Below are 21,902 nucleotides of genomic sequence, written 5' to 3'. Positions count from 1 at the left end.
TATTTTTAAGAAAATGGAGCATAGGAGGGAGGTGTGTGTGTGTGTGTGTGTGTGTGTGTGTGTGTGTGTGTGTGTGTGTGTGTGTGTGTGTGTGTGTGTGTGTGTGTGTGTGTGTGTGTGTGTGTGTGTGTGTGTGTGTGTGTGTGTGTGTGTGTGTGTGTGTGTGTGTGTCTCTGTGTGTGTGTCTGTGTGTGTGTCTGTGTGTGTGTCTGTGTGTGTGTCTGTGTGCGTGTCTGTATGTGTGCGTGCGTGCGTGTCTGCGTCTGTGTGTATATGTGCGAGTGTGCATGCACATGTGTGTGGGTGTGTGGGCATGCGTGTGTGTATGTGTGTGCGCGCGCGCGGGCGTGGGCTTCATGGTGCTACTGGGCTTTGCAGATATTTTAAAATTATTGAAATAGATGGGGTTTTTTAAAGTAGTATACAAAAATAAACGTACAATAAATATGAATAATTAAAATAAAATACAGACCTGCATTATCCTTCCATAAGTTAGGTACACTCCCAATTCTACAAAGTCTCATTTTGGACATTGGACTTTTTCCTCTGGAACTGTTACGCTGTAATGTTGAGAAGTATATTCCCCACTCTGAACCTTTCTCTTCACTCTACTTGTACTTGAGTTTGGCTTGATTGCATTCCTGTAAAGTATTATCCAATTTGATTGGATAGCACACAGCGGTAGTTGCTGCTTTACAGTGCTTTCAGTGCCAGAGACTCGGGTTCAATCCTGACTACGGGTGCTGTCTGTACGGAGTTTGTATGTTCTCCCCATGGGTTTTCTCTGAGATCTTCGGTTTCCTCCCACACTCTAAAGATGTACAGGTTTGTACGTTAATTGGCTTTCTATACATATATATTGTCCCTCGTGTGTGTAGGATAGTGGTCATGTGCAGGGATCGCTGCTCGGTGCGAACTCGGTGGGTCGAAGGGCCTGTTTCCGTGCTGTATCTCTAAACTAAACTAAACAAACAAAATATTTTCACTGAATCCCAGTACACGTGACAATAATAAATCTAAACCTAAAGTGAAACATCTCAAGCACTTACTTTCCCAACAGAGTCAGCAACATCTTCAATGGACGGAAGTCTTCCTTTCTCCGAAATAAATCCAGGATCTTGCTTCAGCGCATCAATGCTCTGCCAGTGGACTTACTGTGCTGGATATGGGATGGCTGATGGCCAGCAATTCCAAAGGGAATTACCATCTTACAAGTAACACAAATCAAAGTATTGAAAAAGCAAATCGTATTGAGTGCTCCAAACAGCTGGATTAGTCTAATGTTGCACGCCTTATCAGTTTAACTTTAACAAAAGGCATGAATGTAATTAATGTAACATAGATGGTTTGGAAGTCAGATAAACTATTCCCCAAAATATTTATTTGCATAATTTGCACTTAGTCAAACCTATATCATGCTCATATCTCCAAAGGGGCAATCTGACCTTTAATCTCTTAAGAGAATGAAATTTTCTACTAGTCTGCAAGATTTTAAATGCTGACAAATGCAGATTTGGATGAGGGGATTGAAGGCTTTGTGGCCAAACTTGCAGATGGTATGAAAATAGGTGGAGGGGCAGGTAGTGTAGAGAAAGTAGGACTCTGCAAAAAGACTTGGATAGTTGGGAGAGTGGGAAGAGATGTGGCAGATGGAATATAGTGTAGCAAAATGTGGAGTCGTGCATTTTGGTAGTAGGAATAAAGGTGTAGATTATTTTCCAAATGTTTGAAAATCCAGAAATCAGAGGTACAAAGGGATTTGGGAGTGCTGGTGCAGGATTCCCAAAAGGTTACTCTGCAAAGTCAAATCAGTAGTAAAAAAAACAAATGCAATGCTAGCATTTATTTTGAGGGCTTGTAGACAAAAACAAGGATGTAATGCTGAGGTTTTATAAGGCGCTGGTCAAGCCGCATTTGGAATATTGTGACCCATTTTGAGCACCATATTTGAGGAAGGATGTGCTGGCTCTGCAAAGAGTCCAGAGGAGGTACACAAGAATGATCCCAGGGATTAGTAGGTTAACATATGATGTGCATTTGACAGCACTGGGCCTATACTCGCTGGGGTTTAGAAGAATGAGGGGGGACCTCATTGAAATGTACAGAATAGTGAAAGGCTTGTATAGAGTGGATGTGGAGAGGATGTTTCCACTAGTGGGAGAATCCAGGACTAGAGGTCATAGCCTCAGAATTAAAGGATGTTATTTTAGGAAGGAGGTGAGGAGGAATTTCTTTAGTCAGAGGGTGGTGAATCTGTGGAATTCTTTGCCACAGAAGGTAGTGCAGGCAAAGTCAGTGGATATATTTAAGGCAGAGACAGATAGATTCTTGATTAGTACGGGTGTCAGAGGTTATGGGGAGAAGGCAGCAGAATGGGGTTAGGAGAGAGTGATGGATTAGCCTTGATTGAATGGCAGAGTAGACATGATAGGTTGAATGGCCTAATTCTACTCCTATCACCTATGATCATATGACTTAATCGAAATGTACAAAACATTTTAAAATCTTTTAAACACTATTCCATTTCAGTTTATCTTCACTGTCGCACAATTATATTTGCAGGGATCTCGAAGAGAAAGCAACCTTTAATTGTTCTTGAGATATAGCCACTAGAGACTAATTTCCCTCCAAGGAATACTGGAACTATAGCCTCAAAAACAGCAGACCAAATTATCTATGTAGTTCAATATCACAAATCTGCTTCTGGCCGCAAATTGCACTTGGGATTTCTGTTAATATTCAGTGGTTAATAAATTCACATACTTATAATGAGACTAATAACTAATGGTAATGATACCTGCTCCTGTAAGCATCCAGAGAGATTTCATTTTATCTCAGTAATATATAGTCAACAATGCTGTTATTAAATTTGAATGCTTAAAAGTAGCCCATTAAATGGTGTGGTGATAATATGACTGTGTTTGTTGGGATAACCATTCAAATTGTAAAACTTAAATGGGTAAGATTCTCTCAGAACTTGAACCACCATTAAATTGCAATATGAAATATATGTTGAGACAATTAAATGTTTTAAACAAGAGAATGCAGAAAATAAATAATATTTCACTGAGGAGAACCTCGATCAGCTTCCCAGGAATCACACTAAAATGAACACTTGCTTTATCTTTCTTCAAGAGATATATCTCATTAACAAAAATATTTAAATGACTGAGTAGGTTTCAGGGTCAGGTAAAATTAAAAGACATTTGGAATTTAACATCTTTATACTAAAACTCTTGTTTGTTTGTTTGTTCCTGAACTACAGCCAAAACGGTACACGATAGCGTGACAATTTTAGGCCCACCTTACTCACCGTCGTCCCTTTGGTGCTAATGGAAGAAGTTTCTTTGAAATCAGTGTTGTATTTTTTAAGTTATTCACATTTTAAAGTTTAAATCAATCTCCAAGGGGGGGAGGGGGGATGGAGGGGGGGGGTAAGGGAGGTTAAGGGAGGTTAAGGGAGGTTAAGGGAGGTTAAGGGAGGTTAAGGGAGGTTAAGGGAGGTTAAGGGAGGTTAAGGGAGGTTAAGGGAGGTTAAGGGAGGTTAAGGGAGGTTAAGGGAGGTTAAGGGAGGGAGGGAGGGAGGGAGGGAGGGAGGGAGGGAGGGAGGGAGGGAGGGAGGGAGGGAGGGAGGGAGGGAGGGAGGGAGGGAGGGAGGGAGGGAGGGAGGGAGGGAGGGAGGGAGGGAGGGAGGGAGGGAGGGAGGGGAGAGGGTGCTGCACCAATGCAGGAGAGGTTTGGGCCCCAATGGGTCCACTTGGTCTAGTTGGAACTAAAAAAATTATTTACTTTAGAGGCACACATAGAACAGAATTGTAAAGCACACGACAGGCCCTTCGGCCCACAGAGTCTATGCCGAACATGATGCCGAGCCCAACTCTTATCTCCCTGCATAAAATCCATGCCCCTCCAATCCCTGCATATGTGCCTATCCGAAAAGTCTTTAAAATGTCACTCTCATAACAGCCTCCACTAGCAGCGCACACCAGCCACTCCCTAACTTCTGTGTAAAAACCTGCCCTTGTACATCCCTTTTAAATGTTGTCCCCTTCGCCTTAAACCTATGCACTCTGGTATTGGATATTTCTATCCTGAGAAATGGGTTCTAACTCCCTGCCCTATCAATGCCTCTCATAATTTTATTTAGTGGATATTTTTTGAAGACAGAGATAGATAGATTCTTGATTAGTACAGGTGTCAGAGGTTATGGGGAGAAGGCAGATGAATGGGGTTAGGAGGGAGAGATAGATCAGCCATGGTTGAATGGCGGGGTAGACTTGATGGGCCGAATGGTCAAATTCTACTCCTACTCCCCAATGATCTTATTTACTTCTCTCAGGTCTCCCCGCAACCTCCGGTATTCCAGAGAAAACAATCCATGCCTGTCCAACCTTCCCTGTAACTAATATCCTTTAATCTAGGCATAATGCAGGTAAAACTCCTCTGCATCCTTTCTAAAGCCTTCACATCCATCCTGTAACAGTGCAACCAGAACTGTGTGCAATACTCTAAATGTGGCCGAACCAACGTCCTATAAAGCAGCATCATAACTTCCTGAATCTTGTACTCAATGCTCCTACCGGAGAAGGCAAGCACACCATACACCTTCTCGACCACTCTACCCACTTGTGTTGCCACTTTCAGGAGTTATGGAGTTGCACCCTGCCATTGATTGTATATCTGCCATTGATTGTATATTTTCCCATCAAAGTCGACCTCTCAGAGTGCAATACCTCATACTTGCTTGGATTGAATCCCACCTGGCTTTTCTCCATCCATTTCTGCACCAGATTCATATTCATAGAGTCATCCTGCTGTATCCTTTGACAGCCTTCCTCACAGTCCACGACCCCAGCCATCTTGTCGTCATCTACAAACCTGCCTACATTTACATCCAAGTCATTTATATATATCACAGGCAACTGAGGTCCTAGCACAGATCTCGGTGGTCACAGACCTCCAACCTGAGCATTGTCCATCGAAAAACAACCCTGTCTTTTATCAGTAAGCCAGTTCCGAACCCGTGTGACCAAGTCACTATTAATCCAGTGCATTTTATTCTAATACCATTTCCTATATCCTTTGTAATCCACACACAAACTTCTGTGATTCAGCAACAATCTTCAACTATTCTTGACAAAAATTAAGAAATGAGGATTCATACATTTGCAACAGAGGTCAAAGTAGATGAAAGTGCTCAAGTATGTAATGTTGTAACTTTACACACAGTTGCAATGGACTGAACGCTGCAGTAATCAGTTAGTCTACTGCTGGTCCCTGTACATCAGAGGGATGGATCTTCATGAATGCAAAATGAATGCAAATCTGAAATCTGAATTAATTTGAATTGGTTGACACATCAGCAGTCATGCAGAACATTGTAGTCACAACACGATCCAAACACACGGAAACGGACGGCGTCAAAAGAATATTGAAGATAGACACAAAATTAGAATCACAGGCAACTGAGGTCCTAGCACAGATCTCGGTGGTCACAGACCTCCATTTAGAACGGAGATGAGGAAGAACTTTTTCAGTCAGAGAGTGGTGAAGGTGTGGAATTCTCTGCCTCAGAAGGCAGTGGAGGCCAGTTCGTTGGATGCTTTCAAGAGAGAGCTGGATAGAGCTCTTAAGGATAGCGGAGTGAGGGGGTATGGGGAGAAGGCAGGAACGGGGTACTGATTGAGAGTGATCAGCCATGATCGCATTGAATGACGGTGCTGGCTCGAAGGGCTGAATGGCCTACTCCTGCACCTATTGTCTATTGTCTATTGTCTATAAAATGCTGGAGCAACTCAGAGGGTCAGGCAGCATCTCTGGAGTAAAGGAATAGTGACATTTCAGTTTGAGGCCTTTCATCAAAAGAATATCGTTGGCTTGTGGTTACAATCACCAAAAAGTTAGAATTGTTAGACATATCTAACAACAAAATATGAGCTTGTTTGTTCATTCGCTACAAAGATGCTGCCTGATCCACTGAGTTCCGCCACCACTTTGCGTTTTGCTCAAGATTTCAGCATCTGCAGTTCCTTGCGACTCCAGCTTTACATCAATCCATTTATGTTAATTTGTAATATGAATCATGGTGAACTAAATTATACATATTATAACAATTTGCAAATGAATTTTTCAAAATTGCAATTTGCAAGATTGCAATTTGCAAGATTGCAATTTGCAAGATTGCAATTTGCAAGATTGCAATTTGCAAGATTTCTTACTGTTTCCCTTTATGGCATTTTTTATATCACAATATATTATTTTTCTTACCCTCCTATTCCATTTAGCAAGCAAGAGAAATGACAGATGCTTCCTCTTTTGCAAGTAAATAATCTGAATAAGTAAACAGAGGACAACCAGCCTGTTATTTTCTTACTCTATTGCGGAAAAAAACCTGGTGTATGTACATGTCCCCCATATGACCATAGACCAAAAAATCATGTGGGTAAATGTAGGTGCAAATTATCCATCCAGTTTGAGATGCTGTGCCAATAGGCTGCCAAGTAACCTTGGTGCATTCCAGTACCACTGCAAAAAAAACCCCATACAATCTACCAATGGAATTCCAAATAATTATTCCAATTATGCTCCACTAGTTGTTGCAAAGCTCCAAACAAACAATTTGGTAATTAGTTAAAGTCGTCAGACCAAATTAATGCAAGCCTTCACACAGCCCTTGTGTACAGCTTGTCAGCAAGGAAGCTTTATTTATTTGCACCATAGTTCTGCGGTTTTGTGAAATAAACCATGGTCTGTTTGCTTGTCTGTCTGCAGCCCACCTTATGTTTAAATGAAAGCTAAGGGAGTTCTTCATTACAAATCTACAGTCATTTTCTCTCAATGTAAGGGGCAATAAAGCTGCAGTTAAATTCATTGGCTCACATGACCTTAAATCCCCCTATATTTATTCACAAAATGCTGGAGTAACTCAGCAGGTCAGGCAGCATCTCGGGAGAGAAGGAATGGGTGACGTTTCGGGTCGAGACCCTTCTTCAGACTGATGTCGGGGGTGGGACAAAGGAAGGATATAGGTGGAGAACTTCTTCAAAGTGGACATACCTCGAAGAGAAATCGCAGTGGAGCAACCAGTAGTATAAGAAAATAACTGCAGATGCTGGTACAAGCATCTGCAGTTATTTTCTTATACCTTAAATCCCCCACTGTACACATCAGTCCAAAGAAGAGTCTCGACCCGAAACATTGTTTGTTCATTCGCTACAAAGATGCTGCCTGATCCACTGAGTTCCGCCACCACTTTGCGTTTTGCTCAAGATTTCAGCATCTGCAGTTCCTTGTGACTTCCAGCAGAGACAAACCAAGGCACAGGAGACAGCAGATACTGGAATCACGAGAAACTCAGCGGGTCAAGCAGCATCTGCGGAGGGAATGGACAAATCAAGGCTTGGTCAACAGATACAAAGTGGAAAGTTTAACGTTATAAAAGGATATTAAATGTTTTCAATGTAGTTTACATTGGGTAGTCAATAAAACTTATGTATATGGGGATCTGCAATCATCACAGATTATTCATTGTATCATTCCTGGTAAACATCTTGTCATTTTACGATACATTCTGAAGATGTGTAAAAATAGTATTTTTTTTTCAAATATAAAACTTTTTCATGCTGCTGAGAAGGCATCTTTCTCTGGAAATAGCCATTTGTTAATGGCAGCTAATTCACATGCACATTTTTCTGAGAATGTATGGTTTTGTTTATTGATGCTGTTTCCAAGCACAATATCCTAGTGTTTGGAATTGATAACAGTTTCTATGCTGGGTTGTTCATGTTTGTTTCTTTTTCCTTTTTCTAAATAAAAAGTTACATGTCAAAAAAGAGAGTAATAATTACAATGTGGAATCTGCTCAGGTGTAGATCATAACAATGTGCTTTCAAGCTGAAGATATCTCACAGTTTTGAAAGGTGGACATTTGAGATTTTGTACACAATTATTTATTTTGCCAATTAAAAGATGGGCATTAACTCTGATAGCTTCATTAATTTCACAAGTATTTAAAACTATAATGAGATTAGACCTTTCAACCCCATTCTTTCATCCTGTTAGCTCATAATTGAACGAAACACCTGTTAGCCAGGAATCAGTCCTGACCTGAAACATGGTCTATCCATCCCCTCCCCAGATGCAGCTTGACTCTGAGCTCCTCCAATGCTGTGTTTTGCTCTAGATTCCAGAATCTGCAATCTCGTCTCCAATTGTCTACCTTGACTACATAATCATTTGTCCCTCATAAATCTGTCTCAATCTTGAAAATACCAAAGGATTTAGCATCCACTATCCTTGAGCATGACAATGTCATAGAATTATGAGCCGTCATGTAAAGGTCCTTTTGCAATTCACTTCCGAATGCACAACTTTAAGTTTTATTATGCTCTCATGCTTTGGATCAGCCATTCGGATCTCATGTTATGTTGTACAAGGAAAAGGCACCAGGTGCCTTTGTTATTTTGAAACAGGTGAAAACAAAGTTTTACATATACGATCTAACAGAACATAAAACAGTGCAGGAACAGGCCCTTCAGCCCATGATGTTTGTGCCGAACATGATGCCCAGATAAACTAATCTCATCTGCCTGCACCTCCATACCCCTCCATTCCCTACATATCCCTGTGCTTATCTAAAAGCAACTAATGCATCCAATGCTACCCCTGGCAGCACATTCCAGGTACCCAACAACATGCACTGCACATTATTTTAAACTTTGCCTTTCTCTCCTTAAAGTTATGCTTTCTAGCCTTTGATATTTCCACTCTAGTTTCTGACTTTCTATTCTATCCATGCTTCTCATGACTTTATATACTTCTATCAGGTTTCCACTCAGCCTCAGGCATGCCAGGGAAAACAACCCAAGTTTCCCTCACCTCCTCTTGTCGTTAATACAACCTAATTCAGGGAACATTCAGGTAAGCTTCCTCTATACCCTCTCCAAATCCTCCACAGCATATCACCAGAACTGCACACAATACTCCTAATTAATATAACTTATATATTAAGAAATTGGTTTTAATAGTTGAGAGTACATGACTGTATCAATTTATTTTAAAGATGTACAAATTAAATGTAATTGTGACAATAAAGTAAGATTGTTTGTGGCAAGAGTAAAAAATAATCGCAGAGCTATAATTTGATTTTAAATGTTTCATTTCACGTGCAGGTTTTGTAAGTGCATGCAACAAAGTTCTGAACTATTGTTAACTTATATCAATTGTTTACATTTATTTTAACATCCAGCAATTAATTCTGCAACAAAGTTTTCTTCTGTTGTGAAAATTTAAAAACTAACTTGCCATTAAAAATACCCCGTATTATGTGATTTCAACATTAAAAAATAAAAAGATATTACAGTATACATTGCAGAGCATAGCCACAAATACAGAATGTCCCTGCAAATGAAATGAACATTACACTCCACAGTCAACAAGAATATAACTGCATCTGGGCAAATAGAAGAGAAAAAACAGCACTTCCATTAAAGGACACAAAGTTCTACTAAACATTACATAACTGTACAGAAATTGAAAAAGTTAGCTCTGTTGCTATAACTAAACCCACTTTCAACACTCAAATGTGTTTCCTTTTGACATTTAGATCATTCCAAAAAAATATTGTACAGTTAAGAAAAATCCTAATTTTAAATTGGCTCTAAAGTTTTCCAACCAAAACTAAACTACTTTAACTACATTAAAGTCGCAATTTTAATTCCCAAATGTGTATCCTTCACACGTTTAGGTCATTCCACAAATATCGTGTAGAGTATAACAATAATCTTCCTAATTGCAAATGACCTGCTTTCAGCATCCAAATGAGTGTCATTCTGACATTCAGATCACTCCATAAATATATTGCACAGGGTAAAGATAATCTTCCTAATTGCAAATTAGTTCTAGTTTCCTTGTCCACGTTCAGCTTTGGTCTTCCACATCCAATATAAAACTTAACTAAACCAACATGCAACTTTCAGCACCCAAATGTGTATCCTTTTAACATTCAGATTATTCCGCAAATGTAACTGTACAGGGTTAATATCATCTTCCAGATTGCAAATCGGTTCTAGTTTTCTTGCCTACATTAAACGTCTACAAAAAAACTTCTTGAACTAAACTGGCGACCTACTTTCAGCACCCAAATGCGTACGTATCCATCATCACTCCACAAATGTATTGTGCAGCAAAATGATAATCTTTCTAATTCCAAATTGGCTCTCGATTTCTTGTCTAAATTGAACTTGTACATCCCAAAAATGAAACTTCTGAGTCCAACGTGTAGGGTGGACAGTGAGGTTAGAGTGCATTTCATCACATCAATCCCCGCAGTAGTTTGGTGGACAGATGTGACACACAGATGCAGAGTTGCCTACCTGTCGTCGCTCTGGAAGGACTGGTCCCCCAGTAGCAAGTCCCTGAAGCGGTACCGCGGCGGCAGCGGGGGGACGTCAGTTTCCAGCTCGTTCATCTTCAGGGAGGAGATGTCCAAGATCACCCCGTCGTGGCTACGACTCCGGCTACGACTCCGGGCGCCCGCGGGCGACGGTCTGCGGAGAGAGCAGGGCGGCCGGTGAGTACGCGGGGAGAGGCAGGGCTCCATCCCCGGGGGCGCGCACACCCCGGGCGGGTCGGGGGCGAGCGAGCCAGAGCGGGAGCGAGCGCCAGCGCGCCCCCCGTCCCTCGTGGAAGCGCTGCGCTGCCACTGCGGGCGGAGAGAGCGCATGGAGGCAGAGAGTAGAGAGAGCAGGGAGAGAGAGAGAGAGAGAGAGAGAGAGAGAGAGAGAGAGAGAGAGAGGTGGCGGCGGCCGGGTGGCTGGGGAGGGAGGGGGAGGGGGAAGGAGAGAGGGAGGGAGGGAGGGAGGGAGAGAGGGAGAGAGGGAGGGAGGGAGGGAGGGAGGGAGGGAGGGAGGGAGGGAGGGAGGGAGGGAGGGAGGGAGGGAGGGAGGGAGGGAGGGAGGGAGGGAGGGAGGGAGGGAGGGAGGGAGGGAGGGAGGGAGGGAGGGAGGGAGGGAGGGAGGGAGGGAGGGAGGGAGGGAGGGAGGGAGGGAGATGACAGGTGAGGGAGGGAGGGGGATGACAGGTGGGGGAGGGGGGATGACAGGTGAGGGAGGGGGGATGACAGGTGAGGGAGGGGGATGACAGGTGAGGGAGGGGGAGGGAGGGAGGGAGGGGAGACAGGTGGGGGGAGGGGGATGACAGGTGAGGGAGGGAGTAATGACAGGTGAGGGAGGGGAGACAGGTGGGGGGAGGGGGATGACAGGTGGGGGGAGGGGGATGACAGGTGAGGGAGGGAGGAATGACAGGTGAGGGAGGGGGGATGACAGGTGAGGGAGGGGGATGACAGGTGAGGGAGGGGGATGACATGTGAGGGAGGGGGATGACAGGTGAGGGAGGGGGATGACAGGTGAGGGAGGGGGATGACATGTGAGGGAGGGGATGACAGGTGAGGGAGGGAGGGAGGGGAGACAGGTGGGGGGGGAGGGGGATGACAGGTGAGGGAGGGAGTAATGACAGGTGAGGGAGGGAGGAATGACAGGTGAGGGAGGGAGGATGACAGGTGAGGGAGGGAGGGGGGATGACAGGTGAGGGAGGGGGGCGACAGGTGAGGGAGGGAGGGGCGACAGGTGGGGGAGGGAGGGAGCGACAGGTGGGGAGGGAGGAATGACAGGTGGGGGAGGGAGGGGGCGACAGGTGAGGGAGGGAGGGGGTCAGGGTGACAGGTGGGAGAGGGGTAACTGCTGGGGGGAGGGAGGGGATCGACTGGGGAGATAGGTGGTGTGAGGAGGGGCAATCAAGAAGGGGTCAAGGAGGTCGATGAGAAGGTTTGGGATGGGTTTCAGAGTGGGGTGGGAAGAACTAATTCTGATCGTGTAAAGACCAAGGAGATGCTTCTTGTTTGCCCCAAGTCACAAAACGTTTATAATTTACACAGGCGGAGTGCAAATTAAAAGGTTCCAACCTTTTACCCTGCAGCAATCAAAAACTGTGCAACAATAAAAACTCACCTGCATGGGGCCAATGGAAAGGACAAGTGTCAGGAGGGAGAATAAAGAGGAAGTGAGAGTAAAGAGCAGGCTTGAGAGGGTCGGGCGGACAGTCAGGAGAAGCGGGGATGTGGAAGACATTTGGAAGAGAGTTGGAGAGAAAGAATGGGTGAAAGGTAGTGTAAAAAGAACAGGTGGAGAGAAGAAGAGGTGGGTGTGGATGAGTCATTGGGAGGTTAGGACATAGATTGATAAATGGACGTATGATGTGGAGAAAAAGCAAGTGGGGGAAATAGAGGACAGCACAAATCAACCAGCCTCGACCACATTTTAGAATTCATAGGACGTCTTCCTCATCATACCAGTGGTTTAAAAGAGATGACCGTATCTGCTTCGACTACCTATTCACAGACTCCCCTCTAATCCGACAACTCTACACTCAGGGAAATGTGTGCGCTCTCTGGCTGGGGATCCACAATTTTATACATCTCGGTCTGTCTTTCACTAAATTAACCTCGGCTGAGCCAGTCTTCCTTCATAACTAAACTTCATCTCATAAGGAATTGTGTTCATCTTGTTTTGTTGAGCTCGAGGCTGAAAGCAGTACTCCAGCTGCCCTAATTAGTCTTTTTCACACTCATTCTGCCCATATGAATTCCCAGGAGATATCACTATTTGCAGCCACAAAGCACGACATTTCGCTATGTGTATTTACAAAACTAGTTGAGCTTACAACCCTACAGGCATTGAAATTGCCCAGTTATTATACCACGAGCGATAAAAGCTCATTTGTTCCAATAAAAGTCACATTATTTGAAACAGAAATCATTGCAGATTGCAATTTTGGAGCACAGTTATATTACCAAGCAGCAGGAGTTTCAGAAAGCAAGAAAACACTTTTACTGAGAAACGAATGACTTTCATCAGAGCTTTTAGAACTTGTTTTAAATTACAATGGTAAGCAGACAATCCAATGGAATGTGTAGGAAGGAACTGCAGATGGTGGTTTAAACCGAAGATAGACACAAAATGCTGAAGTAACTCAGCGGGACAGGCAGCATCTCTGGATAGTAAGAATGTGTGACCCTTCTTCAGGCATACATTTCTACATTTTCCTTGATCTCCATCCCCCGTGTCTTGTCTTCACACCTTACACACCCTTATCTCTCTATCTCCCTCTGCCCTGACTCTCAGTCTGAAGGATGCTGCCTGCCCCGCTGAGATTTCCCAGAGATCCTGCCTGCCCCGCAGAGGTCCATCCAGTATTTTGTGCCTATTTTCGGTTTAATACAATCGAGGAAGTGGGTTACAATTAGGAAAGATTTGGAGCAGCCTGCAGAATATATTGACTATGCTATAAGGTAGATGTATGTAGGATTGGGTCACTTGAAAGTGGATCATTCAATCACACGCTGGGAAATTTCATTCCAAATCCTCCTTGTAGTGTGGCTGCTGGGTTTTCCTTCCTTTCACTATAAATTAGTTCAGAATCATAATACAGAAATTGAGCATTTATTCCACTGTTCCAGTACTAGGTCCCATCAGGAAGAAGATACCAAAGCGTGAAAGTGCATACCACCAGATTCAGAAACAGCATCTTCCCCTCTGTTGTCAGCCTACTAAACAGTCCTCTCATAAGCTAAAGTGTTGCTCAATCTTCCAAATAACCTCAATGCAGACATTGGACTTTTTCTCTGGAACCATAACACTACAATGGTGTAAAATTATATTCTGCACTCTGGCATTTTATTCTTCACACCACCGTTGTACTGGTTTATGGCTTGTTTGTGCTATTGCACAGTATGATCTATGACAGGACGAGTTGGATAGCACAAAAACAAAAACTTTTCACTATATTTTGGTAAACATGACAATAATAAACCAACACCAATAGGTCTTTAGAAGAGATATCCAATTTATCCATTGTGTAGGAAGGAACTACAGATGCTGGTTTACATCAAAGATAGACACAAAAAGCTGGAGTAACTCAGCGGGTTGGACAGCATCTCTGGAGAAAAGGAATAGGTGACGTTTCAGTTCGAGACTGGTGAAGAAGAGTCTCGACCTGAAACGTCACCTAATCCTTATCTCCAGAGGTGCTGTCTGACCCACTGAGTTACTCAGCTTTTTGTGTCTATCTGATGCACAGATAAACTAATCTCATCTGCCTGCACCTCCATTCCCTACATATCCCTGTGCCTATCTAAAAGCAACCAATGCATCCAATGCTACCCCTGGCAGCACATTTCAGGCACCAACCTTTGTAAATAAAACGTGCACTGCACATTCTTTTAAACTTTCCCTTTCTCTCCTTAAAGTTATGCTTTCTAGCCGTTGACATTTCCACCCTAGGTTCTGACTTTCTATTCTATCTATGCTTCTCATAACTTTATATACGTCTATCAGGTCTCCACTCAGCCTCAGGCATTCCAGAGAAAACAACCCAAGTTTCTCTCACCACTCCTTGTAGTTAATACAACCTAATCCAGGCAACATTCAGGCAAGCTTCTTCTATACCCTCTCCAAATCCTCCACAGCATTTCACCAGAACTGCACACAGTGCTCCTAATGATTATAACTTATGTATTGAGAAATTGGTTTTAATAGTTGAGAGTACATAACTCCACCAATTTATTATCTCCAATTTGTCCATTCTTTTTCTCCCCTCAGACTTGTACATTTATTATTTTCAAATATTTAACCAAATCCATTTTGAACCTACTTTTCCCAATTTCTCAGGCTATGCATTGCAGTTAGCAATTTCAGCCCCAATTTACTTTTTGTCAACAGTTTTAAATCAGATTTGATAATTTATCAATTTCCATATTTCTCAATGTATGCATTTTCAGCTGTCACTTTGTGACCAACCAATATACCTTTGTTTAAACAAAATTAAAACAGTGGCACAATTCAGGGTGGCACAGCAGGTTGCCTTGCTGTGCCGGAAACCCAGGTTCAATCTTGTCCTTGGGCGCTGTCTATGTGGAGTTTGCACGTTTTCACTGTGACCACCTTGGTTTCCTCAGTACTCCGATTTCCTCCCACATCCCCAAAACGTGCAGGTTACTTGGCCTCTGTAAATTGCCCCTAGTGTGTAGCACATTGATGAGAAAGTGGTCTAACATAGAACTAGTGTGAACAGGGGATCGATGGTTGGGGTGGACTTGGTGGGCCGAAGGGCCTGTTTCCATGCTGTATCTCTAAATTGAACTGAAACAACTCTCTTCCATTTTAAGTCCCACTGCATTCAGAATTTGAGTTATTATATTTTATTAATACAGATGAATCAAATATAAAATGCCTGTGGGCTACAACATAAAAATTGAGTACAAAATAAAGCAGTGTACAATCTCTTTAGTCCTGGGAATTCTTATACATTGTCTACCTTGGGCTGTTCAGACAGGGACATGCAACAGTTTAAGCATCAAGCTATTGTTTAAGCTGCTTGCAGTAAGAATACACATGGAATGTGATATTCCCCTTTTCTAAAAGCAGCAGGTGGTAATGGCTCATTCCAAGAAGCCATCGCTCCTGTGTGAAATTTAACAGCGAATCAGCTATTTGGAACTGGGCCAGGCTGAATTCATGCTCATTCAGGGTCCTGATGGAGATGGTAGGGTTGAAAATCTATCAGAAATAGTTAACTGGAACCAATGTTCCCCTCCAGTGTTCAGCGACAGACTGGTGATCAAACGTAGTACTTCCCTGCCAGAATGGGTTAGCAGGGTCATTAGACACACTACAGGATGTACATTGGAAGAGATGTGTGTGATTTGTAATGCTTGGGCGTAGGACACTACGTTGAAAAATACAGCGAAGAAAATATGATGAGTTATCCGTGCCTCTAGAACAACCACTCATCAATAAAGGCACAAGTAACTCAGCAGGTCAGGCAGCATGTCTGGAAACGAGGATAGGCAATGTTCCAGCATCTGCAGTTCCTCGTGTTTACATTTCACTACCCATTCACTAATGCTGACACAAAGAACTGCAGTTGCTGGAATCTTGAGCATAACACAAAATGCTGGAGGAACTGACGAGGTCAGGTGGAGAGAATAGACAAATGACATTTTTAGTTGGGACCTTTCTTCAGATTAAGTGGAGTAGGAGTGAGAGGTGGAAAAGAGAGGTGGGGGCACATACCCGATAAGATAGAACTTTATTCATCCCCGGAAGGACATTGGTCTACCAACAGTTATAACACAGGAGGTACACGAATACTTGAAATTAAAATTGAATTAAAAGTGAAAAAAAAGAAAAAAGATAAGCGACTGTTGGCTGGCTGCCATGTGCACAGCGCCTTAACAGGAACGAACGAACAAACAAACAATGCAGGTTTACCCCTGGGCAGAGGATTCTAAAACTAGAGGGTGCCCCCCTCCCCCACACCGCGTCCCCCTTTGTTCTCTCACCATCCCTCACGACAGTCCCCCCACGCCGGGTCCTCCATTGTTCTTCACGGCGGCCCCCCCATACCGGGTCCCTTTGTCTTCCCCTCTCCCCCCCCCCCCCCCCCCCACGTTCATCGACCGATGATCGCGGGTCGATCGTGAGGCCCCACCACAGCCGAGGCCCCACTGCTGTCGAAGCTCCCGTTGCCGGTGAGACTCCCATTGCTGCCGAGGCCCCACTGCCGATGAGGCTATTACTTGCCTATTCACCTATTACTTGCCAGCCGTTGTCCCGCCCCCACCTCTCTTTTGATCTCAATGAGTCTGAAGACCTGGAGCGTCGCCGTCCATCTCTCCACAGATGCTGCCTGATTTGCAGAGTTGCTCCTGCACTGTGTTTCAATTCACTAATGTCGCTGACCTTAACTAAAATGAAGCAGTAAGTCTCAGTTCGGGAGCCATTGATGAATGGGCAATAAATGCTGGTCTCACCAACAACATTGAAGTGCACCTGAAGAAATAAATAATTACATTTAACAGCGATACAGCATTATACTGGTATTGGATCTGCTCAAGGGAGGTGACACAGATTGGCATTTTAATATCCAGCAAGTTTTCTGAAATATAATTCTTTCAGTAGCTATTAAAAAAGGGGAAGATAATACCTTTATCTCCAAGAGCAAAGCAGACACAGTTCAGTCCCTCTCTGCTACTGACCTCCCACCATCAAAGAGATCTATGGACAGCCAACACCAAAGACTGATAAAACCCTGCCCATTTCACTCCTAACATTGCGGAGAAGGTGCAGGAACCTGAAAACCGCGACCACCAGGTTCAAGAACTGCTTCTTCCCTGCAAACACCAGGCTCTTGAACACCCCACAACACTAACCTCAGCAACTATGAACTTATATGAACTATATGGTTGCACTAAAGACTTCAGTATTGTTTGCACTGGTATTAAAGTTATTAATTTATTGAATCTTTTAAATTATTATATATGGATGTATGTATATAATGTTTACTGGCCTGTAAAACTGCTGCAATATGAGCTTCATTGTTCTGTTGACAATTAAATACTCTAGAGATACTCTGTAACCTATAGTGATGGTTAACCTTTGGACACCTCAAAATATTCCCTCCACCTGAAGGCATAAGCAAGGAGGAGGATGGAAGACATTCACTTGCCTGGATAAATGGATCGCATACAATGCTCATGAAACTTGACGCCATTGAGCTCAAAGTATCCCATCTACAAGTCTAAACATTAGTTCCCTCCACCAGCACTGTACCATGGTTGTGCCATATGCCGTCTACAAAATACACTGCACTTACTCGCTCTGCACACACTACATCCACACCCTCTGGCACCACGGTGAACACATGGTGTTCTTCACCAACACACCATCCCATCCTGACTAGCAAATGTACAAAACACAAAGTGCTGGAGGAAATCAAGGGGTCAGGCAGCATCTGTGGAGGGAAAGGCAGCATCTGTGGAGGGATGTTTTAGATCGGAACCCTTCCTTGCTGCTTTGTCAAATCATTTGTTCTAAATTCTTGAACTCCCATCACACTGCAATGATGTTCAACATTACTGAGTAGCTGTATGGGTTTAGGTGACTAAATTACCTACACCTTTACCTTCTTAGATTGGATTAGTTTCTGGTCATAAAGTTTAAAGATTAGGTTTAAATCCTGAATTTCGCAACCCAACAGTACTGCGGAGTATTTATAGAAAGAATCCGCATATGCTGGTTAACACCAAAGATAGACAAAATGCTGGAGTAAATCGGCAGGGCAGGCAGCATCTCTGGGGAGAAGGAATGGGTGACATTTTGGGTCAAGACTCTTCTTCAGAGAGTCAGGGGAGAGGGAAATTAGAAATATGGAAGGATACAAAGAGCATGTAAGGTGTGAAAAGGACTGTGAAGTATCTGCACCAGAGGACTGCCGAAGTTAGAGGCGGTGAAACCACCACATCAATTAGGAATATGCAATAAAGACTGGCCTTGCCAGTGATATTAGCATCCTGAAATGTGAAGACATTTTTAATAAACCTTACTAGCTGCCAGGTGATTATTCTGATCTGTTAAATGAAGCTGCAGAATGTAATCATGAATTTGCAGAACAGAATTGGAAGATTGAAAACCAATGAAAATGTCACAGAAAATGGGAACTGGAATCTTATTTGCAACAGATTTTGTGGCATTAAAATGATGGGTTGAGAACAGTAAATGCATAATAAACAATCAAGTGAAACCTGTAGAGAAGCAGTTCATATAGGATTGTTTAATAGAAAACATAGGTAGCGGCACGGTAGCGCAGCGGTAGAGTTGCTGCTTTACAGCGAATGCAGCGCCGGAGACACAGGTTCGATCCTGACTACGGGTGCTGCACTGTAAGGAGTTTGTACGTTCTCCCCGTGACCTGCGTGGGTTTTCTCCGAGATCTTCGGTTTCCTCCCACACTCCAAAGACGTACAGGTATGTAGGTTAATTGGCTGGGTAAATGTAAAAATTGTCCCTAGTGGGTGTAGGATAGTGTTAATGTATCGGGGATCACTGGGCGGCACGGACTTGGAGGGCCGAAAAGGCCTGTTTCCGGCTGTAGATATATGATATGATATGATGATGATATGATAGGTATGAAGCCTCAATTTGCTTAAAATAAATTTGTGCATACAAAGAAAAGGCCATGTACTGAGGTGCGACTAAATTGATAGAAATACAAGCGGATATCTGAGAGAAACAGAGAAAACGTACACATTCACTTATCTTCCTGAAGAGCAATATATGATGACAACTCCACATCAAATTTCAAAAGAAAGACTTCCCTGCCACCCTTTCCTGTCTAACTTCCATTATAATTCTGTTATCTTCTCTCTCAGATGTAACAAAACCTTCCCTTAGTGCATCACTACCCATCAGCTCAAGCAGTGGCTCTGGCAGCAAATTCCACATGTTAACCACGCTTGATCATATCGAGGTGTATAAAATCATGAGGGGAAAAGATAGGGCGAGTACACAGTCTTTCACTCAGGATAGGGGAATCAAAAACCAGAGGATATGGGTTTAAGGTGAGAGGGAAAAGATTTAACAGGAATCTGAAGGGCAACTTTTTCCGACAGAGGGTGGTGGGTATCTGGAATTAGCTGCCAGAGGATGTAGTTGAAACAAGTACTATAACAGCATGTAAAACACACTTGGACAGGTATGTGGATTGGAAAGGGTTAAAGTGAAAGGGCCGAATGCGGGCAAATGGGACTACCTTAGATGGGGCATCTTGGACAACATGTTTGACTCTATGATTCCAATTGTATTTTTAAATTTCCCAACTGACTTCTTGGCGATTATCAAACATTGATAACATAAGAGGTGGAAATATTGTCCATGCCCAACTCTCAAATATGAATAGCACAGATGTGTAATGTTATCACCTTAATGGTTATGAGAAAATCTAAATAAAAAGGTGATGCAAAACCTGCTTCGTTTGTGAAGCCAGCTTAGTGTCTGGCTTTAGGCGTGCCAGAATTATTCTGGAGACTCATCGGTTCCGGTAAGTATATTCTTGCTTTTGTAGCATTACCTTTTAAATATTTGTCTGCACCTTCGTCAGTGCCTGTACATCTTTACTGCAAAACTATAAAATTGCCAGCAGAATTGTGCATAGCACTGCAGAATGGCCAAACACCATTTTTTTGGCAGAAGGACAATATCCTGCAGTGCAAGTAAGTGATTTGTATATTTGTACTGGAGTGTGGAAATGGAATTAATCTTCAGGTAAAAACAAAATTGTTATTAAAAATATATATATAATTTAACATAATTATTTCTTCAAAATTCAAGAAGCAACTAAGCTGGAAATGGAGCAAATCCATCAATAGACAATAGGTGCAGGAGTAGGCCATTCGGCCCTTCGAGCCAGCACCGCCATTCACCGTGATCATGGCTGATCATTCTCAATCAGTACCCCGTTCCTGCCTTCTCCCCATACCCCCATGACTCCGCTATCCTTAAGAGGGGAAAATGATAAGTATTGATCACCTTATAAATATACCTGTTGGAAGTATATACAATTAAGGGAGGCATGGATTGAGTAGATAGTCAGAAACTTTAAATGTCAAGGAGTAGAGGGCATAGCCTTCGGGTGAGAAGGACAAAGTTATAAGGGGATGTTGCAGGGAAAGTTTAAATAAAAAGAGTGATGGGTGCCTGGAATGCACTGCCAGAGGTGGTGGTGAATTATGATAGTGGCATTAAATAGGCTTTTAGATAGGTGCATGGCTATGCAGGAAATGGAAGGATAAGTATCGCTTGGAAGCAGAGGAGATTAGTTTATCTTGGCATCCTCTTTGGCAGGTGCATTGTAGGCCAAAGGTCCTGTTCCTGTGCTGCTCTGTTCTATGTTGTGTTTTCGTAAACTCATGAATTTTTACATCAATTGTCCTCCATACCTTTCCCTTCTTACTTTCTACAACTGCCAAAGCAATAGAGGACTTCATGTTTGAGAGTCAACGTGTAAACTAGATCTATAACAACTAGAAATAAAAAAGGTCAGATTCTTTCCACACCATTAAGCCAGCAATAATGAGCACTTGCACAGTATAATGTTTGATAACCAATCATAAAGAAATGATCCAAAACACAAACACGATACTGAAGGGCACAATGGTAGTAAACTGAGTTGAGACTAAATTGAAACAAAATACCACAGCGGGCACCCGAGAGAAACAGAAAAAAACAATCATATTCACTTGGCCTCACGGAGAGCAATATTAGATGAAAACTCCACATCAAATTTTAAAAAGAGTCTGCACAGAAACATTAGAAGAAAAAAAGACGCAGTGCAGAATCAAACTAGTCAGCTCATTCAGTGTTTAAGCTCCCCTTCCTTCGGTCTCGGCCATCCTTTCCTGTCTAACTACCATCATAATCCTCGTTATCTTCTCTCTCAGATGTAATTTAACCTTCCCTTAGTGCATCAGTACCTATCAGCTCAAGCAATGCCTCTGGCACTAAGTTTCACACATTCATCACGCTTGATCTTATAGAGTGTATACAATCATGTGGAATAGATAGGGTGAGTGCACACAGTCTTCTGCCCAGGGAAGGGGAATCAAAAACCAGAGGACATTGGTTTAAAGTGAGAGGGGAAAGATTTAATAAGATTCTGAGGGGCAACCTTCTTATAGACAATAGACGCAGGAGTAGGTCATTCGGCCCTTCGAGCCAGCACCGCCATTCAATGTGATCATGGCTGATCATTCACAATCAGTACCCCGTTCCTGCCTTTTCCCCATACCCCCTGACTCCGCTAGCTTTAAGAGCTCTATCTAGCTCTCTCTTGAAAGCCAGATGGTGGTGAGAAGATGAAATGAGCTGCCAGAGAATTTAGTTGAGGCAGATATTTTAATAGCATGTAAAAGGCACTTGGACGAGTACATGAATTGGAAATGAGTGATCAGGCCAAATGCAGGTAAATGGGACTAGCTTAGATGGGGCATCTTGGTCGGTATGGACGCATTG

At 43.0% G+C, this 21,902-nt stretch overlaps 1 protein-coding gene across 6 annotated transcripts in view; it reads right to left on the bottom strand.

Annotated features, from left to right (window-relative positions):
• Positions 1-21,902, bottom strand: part of LOC144608490 (potassium channel subfamily T member 1-like) — a 291,806-nt gene that overhangs the window by 256,047 nt on the left and 13,857 nt on the right. For 5 of the 6 annotated variants that reach the window (XM_078426315.1, XM_078426319.1, XM_078426320.1 and 2 more), the window contains exon 2: positions 10,374-10,547. In XM_078426315.1, coding sequence (XP_078282441.1) covers positions 10,374-10,547 — 174 coding nt within the window. Of the gene's footprint in view, positions 1-10,373; positions 10,724-21,902 lie in introns of those variants that run through there. The other variant, XM_078426314.1, reaches the window with a different exon arrangement.

This window comes from Rhinoraja longicauda, chromosome 31 (genome assembly GCF_053455715.1).
Source record: "Rhinoraja longicauda isolate Sanriku21f chromosome 31, sRhiLon1.1, whole genome shotgun sequence".
Taxonomy (NCBI): Eukaryota; Metazoa; Chordata; class Chondrichthyes; order Rajiformes; family Arhynchobatidae; genus Rhinoraja; species Rhinoraja longicauda.
The sequence above is the reverse complement of the archived record's forward strand: the minus strand, read 5'-3'. Positions and strand labels throughout refer to the sequence as shown.